Below are 14087 nucleotides of genomic sequence, written 5' to 3'. Positions count from 1 at the left end.
TTTTGTCCCCATGGCTGTTCCGTGTGTCTGGATGAAGAACTGGTTGTTGAAGGTGAAGATATTGTGGTCCAGGATGAAGCGGATGAGATGTAAAATTGCATCTGGAAACTGGCAGTTGTCGGCGTTGAGTACTGAGGCCGTTGCAGCAATGCCATCATCGTGGGGGATGCTGGTGTAGAGTGCCGAGACATCCATTGTGACGAGGAGCGCTCCTGGTTCAACTGCTCCATGTGCGCTGAGTTTCTGTAGGAAGTCCGTCGTGTCGCGACAAAAGCTGGGGGTTCTTTGTACAATGGGTTTCAGGATGCCCTCGACATAGCCGGAGAGGTTCTCGCACAGGGTCCCATTGCCCGATACGATGGGACGGCCGGGTGTGTTTGCCTTGTGTATCTTCGGGAGGCAGTAGAGATCTCCAACGCGGGGAGTACGTGGGATGAGAGCACGGAGGGTGTTCTGAAGGTCCGGATCAAAGGTCTTGATCAGAGTGTTGAGTTGACGGGTGTGTTCTTTGGTCAGACCTGTGGGTAACTGTCTGTAGTGTTCCACGTTGTTCAGTTGTCGGTACACTTCTTTGCAGTATTGTTGGATTTATGTCACATTATCAGTAACCCCCACAGCTTGCCTCCTGGACTTGCGGGCTATCCTGTCTGGAGACAATACACATCTCCTTAACCTGTGCTTAATGCTCCCCCCACCCACATTGTCTATATCTTTAAGATCTGGTTGGTTGTAGGGATTCGCATTCTAATCAGTATTCTGTAACTTGATTTTGTGTCTCTCTGCCCTGTTTGAGAGCAGATTTCCACTCTATCTGACGAAGGAGCAGCGCTCTGAAAGCTAATGGTATTTGCTACCAAATAAACCTGTTGGACTTTAACCTGGTGTTAAAACTCTTAGTGTTTGATGAGGACAGTGTAGAGGGAGCATTACTCTGTACCTAACCCCGTGCTGTACCTGCCCTGGGAGTGTTTGATGGGGGACGGTGTAGAGGGAGCTTTACTCTGTACCTAACCCCGTGCTGTACCTGTCCTGGGAGTGTTTGATGGGGACAGTGTAGAGGGAGCATTACTCTGTACCTAACCCCGTGCTGTACCTGTCCTGGGAGTGTTTGATGGGGGACAGTGTAGAGGGAGCTTTACTCTGTATCTAACTCCGTGCTGTACCTGTCCTGGGAGTGTTTGATGGGGACAGTGTAGAAGGAGCTTTACTCTGTACCTAACCCCGTGCTGTACCTGTCCTGGGAGTGTTTGATGGGGGACAGTGTAGAAGGAGCTTTACTCTGTACCTAACCCCGTGCTGTACCTGTCCTGGGAGTGTTTGATGGGGGACAGTGTAGAGGGAGCTTTACTCTGTATCTAACCCCGTGCTGTACCTGTCCTGGGAGTGTTTGATGGGGGACAGTGTAGAGGGAGCTTTACTCTGTATCTAACCCCGTGCTGTACCTGTCCTGGGAGTGTTTGATGGGGACAGTGTAGAGGGAGCTTCACTCTGTATCTAACCCCGTGCTGTACCTGTCCTGGGAGTGTTTGATGGGGACAGTGTAGAGGGAGCTTTACTCTGTATCTAACCCCGTGCTGTACCTGTCCTGGGAGTGTTTGATGGGGGACAGTGTAGAGGGAGCTTTACTCTGTATCTAACTCCGTGCTGTACCTGTCCTGGGAGTGTTTGATGGGGACAGTGTAGAAGGAGCTTTACTCTGTACCTAACCCCGTGCTGTACCTGTCCTGGGAGTGTTTGATGGGGGACAGTGTAGAAGGAGCTTTACTCTGTACCTAACCCCGTGCTGTACCTGTCCTGGGAGTGTTTGATGGGGGACAGTGTAGAGGGAGCTTTACTCTGTATCTAACCCCGTGCTGTACCTGTCCTGGGAGTGTTTGATGGGGACAGTGTAGAGGGAGCTTTACTCTGTATCTAACCCCGTGCTGTACCTGTCCTGGGAGTGTTTGATGGGGACAGTGTAGAGGGAACTTTACTCTGTATCTAACCCTGGGAGTGTTAGGTTCTAACAAGTAATATTAACGACAAGCACTGACCATCTCTGAAATGCTTTTGCAACAGTTTAAATTTCCATGGATTCGATTACAATCAGTACTTTTCCCTCTTTGACTCCAGGTTCAGCTTATGTGGAGTTTGATCGAGTGCTTTCACCTGGGTGTAGTTTCTGGATAATTCTATTGTCAGAAAGTAATGCTGAATTTAATCAAGTTTGATCAATTGTTGGTGTAATATTGTGAGATTGTGGACTACGTAACGGAGCTTTGCAAACCTTGCGTAAATGTATTCAAAATAAGGAATAAACTGGATTGTTTCATGCTTGTGATTTCACTGGGCAGCGTGAGATATTTTATGAGATGAATGATAGTGAAATAAGCTCTTCCCAAATCATTCAAGGACTCCACGTTTTTCCTTTATCCATTCCTGGGACACGGGTGTCGCTGGCTGGGCCCAGCATTTATTGCCCATCCCTGGTTGTCCCTTGGAGGGGAGTTGAGAGTCACCCACATTGCTGTGGCTCTGGAGTCACATGTAGGCCAGACCGGGTAAGGACGGCAGATTTCCTTCCCCAAAGGACATTAGTGAACCAGATGGGTTTTTCTGACAATGGTTTCATGGCCATCAGCACCATATGTTCCTGTTGCACTGATTGGATGTGTGTGACTGGAAAATCCCACCCAGAGACTGGAACCTCCCGCCCGTGGTCACTGGACCTTTGCACAGTCCTGTCCCATTCGCTACGATTTCCGTGTTGGGCGAGATGGGAAAATTCCACCCCTTGTCACACATTGGGAAATCTCATCACAAATTAAATAATCTGTTTCAGTTCGTGTTTCAGTTTAAAGTTTATTTATTAGTGTCACAAGCGGCTTACATTAACACTCCGGGTTACACTGAGGGAGAATTTAGCACGGCCAATGCACCCGGACTGTGGGAGGAAACCGGAGCACCCGGGGGAAACCCACGCAGACACGGGGAGAACGTGCAGACTCCGCATAGACAGTGACCCAAGCTGGGAATCGAACCCGGGTCCCTGGCGCTGTGAGGCGGCAGTGCTAAACACTGTTTCACCCCAAGGTTTCTGTTTTGAAGACCAACCACATTGCTGTTGACTTGAGGTCGAACGTAGGTCAGACCAGGTAGGGATATGGCAATTCCATTACTGAACTCAATAGATTTTTACAACAATCAACAAGGTTGCATCGTCCTAGCGAGGCTTCTAATTCCAGATTGTTTAATCCAATCCACCATAATGGGATTCAAACCCAGGTCTCCGGAACATTCCCTGGATATCCATTGACACCACCGTTCCTTTAGAATATTCCGGATATATAACTCCAGACTGAATTACTGCATCAACACATTGGCAAGTCTTTATTACACACAGGAAGAGTTCTTCACAAAAGCGTTACAAGGTTATATTTATTGAATGGTTTGTTGCCCAGAAATGATCATGTCCTGCCCATTCTGGAGCAGGAGAATCCCTCATGGACAGCACAGAGTCACAGCCTCCAGTCACCGCACTAATATAGATATATTCCACACAGCTCGTAACCTCAGGCGTGGGATTTGGTCAAATCATCAGCTGTAACAGAGAGAGGGGATGTTGGGTGAATTGAGTGAAAGTTTCTCTCATTCCGGGTTGTAAATGTGACAGTAAACAAGGTGACAGATATACAGGATCTCTGGTACCTGAAGTGCAGCTGGTGTTGGAGGTGTTTGAGGTGTTTGAGCTACTCGAACGCACACTGGAATTACACAGGTTCGGTTGGCAGGATCCTGACCGTTTAGTGAACTTGGCTGGGAAGAGAGAAACAGCAAGTTGCGTGGCCATGATCAGTATATCTCCCACCCCCACCCCCAGCTCCCCCTTCCCAAATTATTCCCATACGGCCAAAATTACTCCGAGTCCAGGGTAGTTTCTCTTACCTGTCAGGTCAACGTTGAACTGGCCGGAACCTGTGTGAGAAACAGAATGGTGAGCAGTTTAACATCAGCCTCTGGGAGTGATGTATTTCTAAACAGACTCTCCCTCTTCCTGCTTTGTTTCGTCTGGGATTTCTATCCCTCTCTCCCTCTCTCACACACAAATACACTCAGTGAACACTGCCTCGGGAAAGCAGCCAGCATAATCCAGGACCCCAAGCAACCCGGACACACTCTCTTCCACCTTCTTGGAATGGCTCCTGCTCTGACCAAGAAACTACAAAGGGTTGTGAATGTAGCCCAATCCATCACGCAAACCAGCCTCCCATCCATTGACTCTGTCTACACTTCCCGCTGCCTCGGGGAAAAGCAGCAGCATAATCAAGGACCCCACGCACCCCGGACATTCTCTCTTCCACCTTCTTCCATCGGGAAAAAGACACAAAAGTCTGAGGTCACGTACCGACCGACTCAAGAACAGCTTCTTCCCTGCTGCTGTCAGACTTTTGAATGGACCGACCTCGCATTAAGTTGATCTTTCTCTACACCCTAGCTATGACTGGAACACTACATTCTGCACCCTCTCCTTTCCTTCTCTTCTATATACTCTATGAACAGTATGCTTTGTCTGTATAGCTTACAAGAAATAATATTTTTTACTGTATCCCAATACATCTGACAATAATAAATCAAATGATAATCGTAAAGGCTGGTTACATTTTCCACCATCTTTTTTTAATTCATCCGTGGGACACGGGCGTCGCTGGCTGGGCCCAGCATTTATTGCCCATCCCTCAATGCCCCTTGGAGGGCAGTTGAGAGTCAACCACATTGCTGTGGCTCTGGAGTCACATGTAGGCCAGACCGGGTAAGGACGGCAGATTTCCTTCCCTAAAGGAACCAGATGGGTTTTTCTGACAATCGACAACGGGTCACCAGGAGATTCTTAATTCCAGATATTTTTTATTGAATTCAACTTCCACCATCTGGCGTGGCGGGGATTCGAACCCGGGTCCCCCAGAACATTAGCTGAGTTTCTGGGTTAATAGTCTGGCGATAATACCACTAGGCCATCGCTTCCACTAGTTCAAGGATCTATTTCAGAATCTCTCCCTTGAACAGTTCCTGTCACTATCGCCAATGCTCCCATCAACACAGAGTACTCGAGGGAGTCTGATATAACCTGGGACATGTCAAATTCTGACCATTTCCTGTAGTTTAGCGGAGTCCCAGTGTTGTAAAGATCTCCCATATTCACAATTCTCTTCACATGTTGAAAGCAGCAGGTTCAAACACACCAAATGTCCTGATTAATTCCAAATATTTGGGATCCTTTCCTAAAGTCTGTAGAAAAGAATATTGCAGGTTCCTGGGGAGACGATAGGCTAGTGGTATTATTGCCAGATTATTAATCCAGAAACTCAGCTAATGTTCTGGGGACCCGGGTTCGAATCCCGCCACGGCAGACGGTGGAATTTAATTTCAATAAAAAATATTTGGAATTAAGAATTTACTGATGACCCATTGTCGGAAAAACCCATCTGGTTCCTTTAGGGAAGGAAACCTGCCGTCCTTACCCGGTCTGGCCTACATGTGACTCCAGAGCCACAGCAATGTGGGTGACTCTCAACTGCCCTCCAAGGGGCAACTAGGGATGGGCAATAAATGCTGGACCCAGCCAGCGACACCCATGTCCCAGGAATGAATAAAGAAATCCGTCTCCAATGTAATCTGAGAGTTTCTAATGTCTGCAGTCACTTACGATTTAAGATGCAGCAGGACAGAATTCCCATCACCAGAGCAAAGCAGATTCCCAGTATTCCCAGCACGGCTCCGATGATGATCAAACCTTCATTTTTTGTGATCCTGTTTTGTTCTGGGGAAAGGAGAGTTGGGAGACAGTTTATTGAACAGTTTATTGATCCCCAGATGCCCCTCACCCACACATGAAGCTTCCCTGTGCATGTCGCTCCCTCCGGTAATTAGCGTGTGACCATGGTGACAATGCAGGAAGTGGCGGAGGTTTGTGAGAAGCAGCGAAGGGGGCAGAGACTTGGTCACTCGCCGGTGCTGAGTGGGAGAAGCCACGAAGGATGGGGAGAAATTTCTTCACTCAAAGGCCTGTGAATCATTCTGTGTAAATTTCACACAGGGAATTGTGGATGCTACACCAAGGAGTCATAGAAACATAGAAAACCTACAGCACAATACAGGCCCTTCAGCCCACAAAGTTGTGCCGAACATGTCCCTACCTTAGCGATTACTAGGCTTACCTATAACCCTCTATCTTACTAAGTTCCATGTACTTATCTAAAAGTCTCTTAAAAGACCCTATCGAATCCGCCTCCACCACCGTTGCTGGCAGCCCATTCCACGCACCCACCACCCTCTGAGTGAAAAACTTACCCCTGACATCTCCTCTGTACCTACCCCCCAGCACCTTAAACCCGTGTCCTCTTGTGGCAACCATTTCAGCCCTGGGAAAAAGCCTCTGACTGTCCACTCGATCAATACCTCTCAACATCTTCTACACCTCTATCAGGTCACCCCTCATCCTTCGTCTCTCCAAGGAGAACAGGCCGAGCTCACTCAACCTATCCTCATAAGGCATGCTCCCCAACCCAGGCAACATCCTTGTAAATCTCCTCTGCACCCTTTCTATGGCTTCCACATCCTTCCTGTAATGAGGTGACCAGAACTGAGCACAGTACTCCAAGTGTGGTCTGACCAGGATCCTATAAAGCTGCAACATTATCTCACGACTCCTAAACTCAATTCCTCGATTGATGAAGGCCAGTACACCATACGCCTTCTTAACCACAGCCTCAACCTGCACAGCTGCTTTGAGCATCCTATGAACTCGGACCCCAAGATCCTTCTGATCTTCCACACTGCCAAGAGTCCTACCATTAATATTATATTCCGCCATCCTATTTGACCTGCCAAAATGAACCACCTCACACTTATCTGGGTTGAACTCCATCTGCCACTTCTCCGCCCAGTCTTGCATCCCATCAATGTCTCGCTGCAACTTCCGACATCCCTCCACACTATCCACAACACCTCCAACCTTTATGTCATCAGCAAACTTACCAACCCATCCCTCCACTTCCTCATCCAGGTCATTTATAAAAATCACAAAGAGTAAGGGTCCCAGAACAGATCCCTGGGGCACTCCACTGGTGACCGAACTCCATGCAGAATATGACCCATCTATAACCACTCTTTGCCTTCTGTGGGCAAGCCAGTTCTGGATCCACAAAGCAATGTCCCCTTGGATCCCATGCCCCCTCACTTTCTCAATAAGCCTTGCATGGGGCACCTTTTCAAATGCCTTGCTGAAGTCCATATAAACTACATCAACTGCCCTTCCTTCATCAATGTGTTTAGTCACATCCTCAAAAAATTCAACCAGGCTCGTAAGGCATGATCTGCCTTTGACAAAGCCATGCTGACTATTCTTAATCATATTATACCTCTCCAAATGTTCATAAATCCTGCCTCTCAGGATCTTCTCCATCAACTTACCAACCACTGATTTCCAGGGCTATCTCTACTCCCTTTCTTGAATAAAGGAACAACGTCCGCAATCCTCCAATCCTCCGGAACCTCTCCCGTCTCCATTGACGATGCAAAGATCATCACCAGAGGCTCAGCAATCTCTTCCCTCGCCTCCCACAGTAGCCTGGGGTACATCTCATTTGATCCCGATGACTTATCTAACTTGATGCTTTTCAAAAGCTCCAACACATCCTCTTTCTTAATATCTACATGCTCAAGCTTTTCAGTCGCTGCAAGTCTGCACTACAACCACCAAGATCCTTTTCCATAGTGAATACTGAAGTAAAGTATTCATTAAGTACCTCTGCTATTTCTTCCGGTTCCATACAAACTTTCCCACCATCACACTTGATAGGTCCTATTCTTTCACGTCTTATCCTCTTGCTCTTCACATACTTATAGAGTGCCTTGGGGTTTTCCTTAATCCTGCCTGCCAAGGCCTTCTCATGACCCCTTCTGGCTCTCCTAATTTCCTTCTTAAGATCCTTCCTATTAGCCTTCAAGATCTCTAACATTACCTCACTCCCTGAACCTTTTGTAAGCTTTTCTTTTCTTCTTGACTAGATTCATTACAGCCTTTGTACACCACGGTTCCTGTAACCTACCATAACTTCCCTGTCTCATTGGAACGTTGCTGTGCAGAACTCCAGACAAATATTCCCTGAAAATTTGCCACATTTCTTCCATACATTTGCCTGAGAAAACCTCTTTCCAATTTAAGCCTCCAATTTCCTGCCTGATAACCTCGTAATTCCCCTTAGAGTCAATTCAAGATTGCGGTTAACAGGGAAGACAGTGACATTGGGCTGTCATTCCAAAGATCCAGGCTAATGCCATGGAGAAGCATCTCAGATTACAGAATTACACTGCTCCAGAGGGTGGCACGATGACACAGTGGTTAAAGCTGCTGTCTCACGGTGCCAGGGACCCGGGTTCGATTCTCGGCTTGGGTCACTGTCTGTGTGGAGTCTGCACGTTCTCCCTGTGTCTGCGTGGGTTTCCTCCGGGTGCTCCGGTTTCCTCCCACAATCCGAAAGATGTGCAGGTGAGGTGGATTGGCCATTCTAAATTGTCCCTTAGCATCCAAAGATGTGCGGGTTAGGTGGATTGGCCATGCTAAATTGTCCCTTAGTGTCCAAAGATGTGCAGGTTAGGTGGATTGACCATGCTAAATTGTCCCTTAGTGTCCAAAGATGTGCTGGTTAGGTGGATTGGCCATGCTAAATTGTCCCTTAGTGTCCAAAGATGTGTCGATTAGGTAGAATGGTTATGGCTACATTCAAGTTTAAACTTTATTAATGTCACAAGTAGGCTTACATTAACACTGCAATGAAGTTACTGTGAAAATCCCCTCGTCGCCACACTCCAGCGCCTGTTCGGGTACACTGAGGGAGAATTTAGCATGGCCAATGCACCCTAACCAGCACGTCTTTCAGACAGTGGGAGGAAACTGGAGCACCCAGAGGAAACCCACGCAGACACGGGGAGAACGTGCAGACTCCACACAGACACTGACCCAAGCCGGGAATGGAACCCGGGTCCCTGACGCTGTGAGGCAGCAGCGCTAACCCACTGTGTCACCCAAATTGCCCCTTAGTGTCCAAAGATGTGTAGGTGAGGTGGATTGGCCATGCTAAATTGTCCCTTAGTGTCCACAAATGTACAGGTGAGGTGGATTGGGGGGTAAATATGTGGGGTTATGGGTGAGGCCTTGGTAAGATGCTCTATCAGAGAGTCAGTGCAGACCCGATGGGCCAAATGCCATCATTCTGCATGTAGGGATGATTCAATGGGATTGGTTCCAATCGCACCGTCGCAGCTGGAATCGAAAGCTAGTCTCGGTAAAAAGTTCAATTCAACAGAAATTCCACTTCATACAGCAAAAATTCTCCTTCACCAATTAATCACATTTCTGTACAATCTAGTCTTTTAACCATTGATAAGCTATCGTCGATTGTTGGAAAAATCTAATGTCCTTTAGGGAAGGAAATCTGCCGTCCTTACCCGGTCTGGCCTACATGTGACTCCAGAGCCACAGCAATGTGGGTGACTCTCAACTGCCCTCCAAGAGGCAACTGGGGATGGGCAATAGATGCTGGCCTTAACAACAAAGTTATCATCCAATGAAATATTACAGAAACATTTGGATCTTTCGGTTCTGTGGGAATGAGGAATATGGAGATAGAGTCATAGAAGTTTACAGCATGGAAACAGACCCTTCGGCCCAACTTGTCCATGCCACCCCCTTTGTTTTTAAACCCCTAAGCTAGTCCCAATTGCCCGCATTTGGCCCATATCCCTCTCTACCCATCTTACCCATGTAACTATCTAAATGCTTTTTAAAAGACAAAATTGTACCCACCTCTACTACTACCTCTGGCAGCTTGTTCCAGACACTCATCACCCTCTGTGTGAAAAAATTGTCCTTCTGGACCCTTTTGTATCTCTCCCCTCTCACCTTAAACCTATGCCCTCTAGTTTTAGACTCCCCTACCTTTGGGGAAAGATATTGACTATCTAGCTGATCTGTGCCCCTCATTATTTTATAGACCTCGATAAGATCACCCCTCAGCCTCCGACGCTCCAGAGAAAAGAATAGTGTGAGAGAGTGTGAGAAAGTGGGTGGCACGGTGGCACAGTGGTTAGCACTCAGGGACCTGGGTTCGATTCCCGGCTTGGGTCACTGTCTGTGTGGAGTTTGCACATTCTCCCCGTGTCTGCGTGGGTTTCCTCCGGGTGCTCCGGTTTCCTCCCACAGTCCAAAGATGTGCAGGTTAGGTTGATTGGCCATGATAAATTGTCCCTTAGTGTCAGGGGGACGAGTGAGGGAAAATGCATGGGGATATAGGGATAGGGCCTGGGTGGGATTGTGGTCGGTGCAGACTCGATGGGCCGAATGGCCTCCTTCAGCACTGTGGGGATTCTATTGTATGAAAGTGGAGATTGGTGAGAAGATTGACCTGAGTAAAGGCAGAGCATGCTTGGGGGATTGGTGTTTTGCATGTACTTACTGAACGGTATGTGAAGTTTTTCCGTCAGAGCCTCATGTTCCACTTGACACACGTAAGAACCGCCCACATCTCCATTCAATGAGAGGATGTTTCTCGCCTGAAACGTTTTGTCGTCTTGAGGTACAATATGAGTTGTCTCCACTCCGTCGACAATGGCCACTCCGTCCCTCAGCCAGCTCACTTTAATGTTTCTCGGGAAGAAGTTCTTCAGCGAACACACCAAATCCCTCTGAACACCTCTCTCCTGAAGAAAGACTCTGCTGGATCTCGGAGCTGTGGAACCAAATAGGAACGGGTTACAGGTCTCTATAATCTAACCCCGTGCTGTACCTGTCCTGGGAGTGTTTGATGGGGACAGTGTAGAGGGAGCTTTACTCTGTATCTAACCCCGTGCTGTACCTGTCCTGGGAGTGTTTGATGGGGACAGTGTAGAGGGAGCTTTACTCTGTATCTAACCCCGTGCTGTACCTGTCCTGGGAGTGTTTGATGGGGGACAGTGTAGAGGGGGCTTTACTCTGTATCTAACCCCGTGCTGTACCTGTCCTGGGAGTGTTTGATGGGGGACAGTGTAGAGGGAGCTTTACTCTGTATCTAACCCTGTGCTGTACCTGTCCTGGGAGTGTTTGATGGGGACAGTGTAGAGGGAGCTTTACTCTGTATCTAACCCTGTGCTGTACCTGTCCTGGGAGTGTTTGATGGGGACAGTGCAGAGGGAGCTTTACTCTGTATCTAACCCCGTGCTGTACCTGTCCTGGGAGTGTTTGATGGGGACAGTGTAGAGGGAGCTTTACTCTGTATCTAACCCTGTGCTGTACCTGTCCTGGGAGTGTTTGATGGGGACAGTGTAGAGGGAGCTTTACTCTGTATCTAACCCCGTGCTGTACCTGTCCTGGGAGTGTTTGATGGGGACAGTGTAGAGGGAGCTTTACTCTGTATCTAACCCCGTGCTGTACCTGTCCTGGGAGTGTTTGATGGGGGACAACGTAGAGGGAGCTTTACTCTGTATCTAACCCCGTGCTGTACCTGTCCTGGGAGTGTTTGATGGGGACAGTGTAGAGGGAGCTTTACTCTGTATCTAACCCCGTGCTGTACCTGTCCTGGGAGTGTTTGATGGGGACAGTGTAGAGGGAGCTTTACTCTGTATCTAACCCCGTGCTGTACCTGTCCTGGGAGTGTTTGATGGGGACAGTGTAGAGGGAGCTTTACTCTGTATCTAACTCCGTGCTGTACCTGTCCTGGGAGTGTTTGATGGGGACAGTGTAGAGGGAGCTTTACTCTGTATCTAACCCCGTGCTGTACCTGTCCTGGGAGTGTTTGATGGGGACAGTGTAGAGGCAGCTTTACTCTGTATCTAACCCCGTGCTGTACCTGTCCTGGGAGTGTTTGATGGGGACAGTGTAGAGGCAGCTTTACTCTGTATCTAACCCCGTGCTGTACCTGTCCTGGGAGTGTTTAATGGGGGACAGTGTAGAGGGAGCTTTACTCTGTATCTAACCCCGTGCTGTACCTGTCCTGGGAGTGTTTGATGGGGGACAGTGTAGAGGGAGCTTTACTCTGTATCTAACCCCGCGCTGTACCTGTCCTGGGAGTGTTTGATGGGGGACAACGTAGAGGGAGCTTTACTCTGTATCTAACCCCATGCTGTACCTGTCCTGGGAGTGTTTGATGGGGACAGTGTAGAGGGAGCTTTACTCTGTATCTAACCCCGTGCTGTACCTGTCCTGGGAGTGTTTGATGGGGACAGTGTAGAGGGAGCTTTACTCTGTATCTAGCCCCGTGCTGTACCTGTCCTGGGAGTGTTTGATGGGGACAGTGTAGAGGGAGCTTTACTCTGTATCTAACCCCGTGCTGTCCCTGTCCTGGGAGTGTTTGATGGGGACAGTGTAGAGGGAGCTTTACTCTGTATCTAACCCCGTGCTGTATCTGTCCTGGGAGTGTTTGATGGGGGACAGTGTAGAGGGAGCTTTACTCTGTATCTAACCCCGTGCTGTACCTGTCCTGGCAGTGTTTGATGGGGACAGTGTAGAGGGAGCTTTACTCTGTATCTAACCCCATGCTGTACCTGTCCTGGGAGTGTTTGATGGGGACAGTGTAGAGGGAGCTTTACTCTGTATCGAACCCCATGCTGTACCTGTCCTGGGAGTGTTTGATGGGGACAGTGTAGAGGGAGCTTTACTCTGTATCTAACCCCGTGCTGTACCTGTCCTGGGAGTGTTTGATGGGGACAGTGTAGAGGGAGCTTTACTCTGTATCTAACCCCGTGCTGTACCTGTCCTGGGAGTGTTTGATGGGGACAGTGTAGAGGGAGCTTTACTCTGTATCTAACCCCGTGCTGTACCTGTCCTGGGAGTGTTCGATGGGGGACAGTGTAGAGGGAGCTTTACTCTGTATCTAACCTCGTGCTGTACCTGTCCTGGGAGTGTTTGATGGGGACAGTGCAGAGGGAGCTTTACTCTGTATCTAACCCCGTGCTGTACCTGTCCTGGGAGTGTTTGATGGGGACAGTGTAGAGGGAGCTTTACTCTGTATCTAACCCCGTGCTGTACCTGTCCTGGGAGTGTTTGATGGGGACAGTGTAGAGGGAGCTTTACTCTGTATCTAACCCCGTGCTGTACCTGTCCTGGGAGTGTTTGATGGGGACAGTGTAGAGGGAGCTTTACTCTGTATCTAACCCCGTGCTGTACCTGTCCTGGGAGTGTTTGATGGGGACAGTGTAGAGGGAGCTTTACTCTGTATCTAACCCCGTGCTGTACCTGTCCTGGGAGTGTTTGATGGGGACAGTGTAGAGGGAGCTTTACTCTGTATCTAACCCCGTGCTGTACCTGTCCTGGGAGTGTTTGATGGGGACAGTGTAGAGGGAGCTTTACTCTGTATCTAACCCCGTGCTGTACCTGTCCTGGGAGTGTTTGATGGGGGACAGTGTAGAGGGAGCTTTACTCTGTATCTAACCCCGTGCTGTACCTGTCCTGGGAGTGTTTGATGGGGACAGTGTAGAGGGAGCTTTACTCTGTATCTAACCCCATGCTGTACCTGTCCTGGGAGTGTTTGATGGGGACAGTGTAGAGGGAGCTTTACTCTGTATCTAACCCCGTGCTGTACCTGTCCTGGGAGTGTCTGATGGGGACAGTGTAGAGGGAGCTTTACTCTGTATCTAACCCCGTGCTGTACCTGTCCTGGGAGTGTTTGATGGGGACAGTGTAGAGGGAGCTTTACTCTGTATCTAACCCCGTGCTGTACCTGTCCTGGGAGTGTTTGATGGGGACAGTGTAGAGGGAGCTTTACTCTGTATCTAACCCCGTGCTGTACCTGTCCTGGGAGTGTTTGATGGGGACAGTGTAGAGGGAGCTTTACTCTGTATCTAACCCCGTGCTGTACCTGTCCTGGGAGTGTTTGATGGGGACAGTGTAGAGGGAGCTTTACTCTGTATCTAGCCCCGTGCTGTACCTGTCCTGGGAGTGTTTGATGGGGACAGTGTAGAGGGAGCTTTACTCTGTATCTAACCCCGTGCTGTCCCTGTCCTGGGAGTGTTTGATGGGGACAGTGTAGAGGGAGCTTTACTCTGTATCTAACCCCGTGCTGTACCTGTCCTGGGAG

At 48.8% G+C, this 14087-nt stretch overlaps 1 protein-coding gene across 1 annotated transcript; it reads right to left on the bottom strand.

Annotated features, from left to right (window-relative positions):
- Positions 1 to 3344: 3344 nt before the first annotated feature.
- On the bottom strand, positions 3345 to 10766 carry LOC144489955 (SMH class II histocompatibility antigen, beta-1 chain-like; the record flags this gene model as incomplete). The annotated part of the gene is made up of 5 exons (XM_078207786.1): positions 3345 to 3580; positions 3688 to 3795; positions 3925 to 3954; positions 5684 to 5797; positions 10494 to 10766. Coding segments are annotated over 5 exons (554 nt in total), but the record flags the coding sequence as incomplete, so codon positions are not given.
- Positions 10767 to 14087: the final 3321 nt, after the last annotated feature.

The sequence above is a fragment of the Mustelus asterias genome, unplaced genomic scaffold (genome assembly GCF_964213995.1).
Source record: "Mustelus asterias unplaced genomic scaffold, sMusAst1.hap1.1 HAP1_SCAFFOLD_2713, whole genome shotgun sequence".
Taxonomy (NCBI): Eukaryota; Metazoa; Chordata; class Chondrichthyes; order Carcharhiniformes; family Triakidae; genus Mustelus; species Mustelus asterias.
The sequence above is the reverse complement of the archived record's forward strand: the minus strand, read 5'-3'. Positions and strand labels throughout refer to the sequence as shown.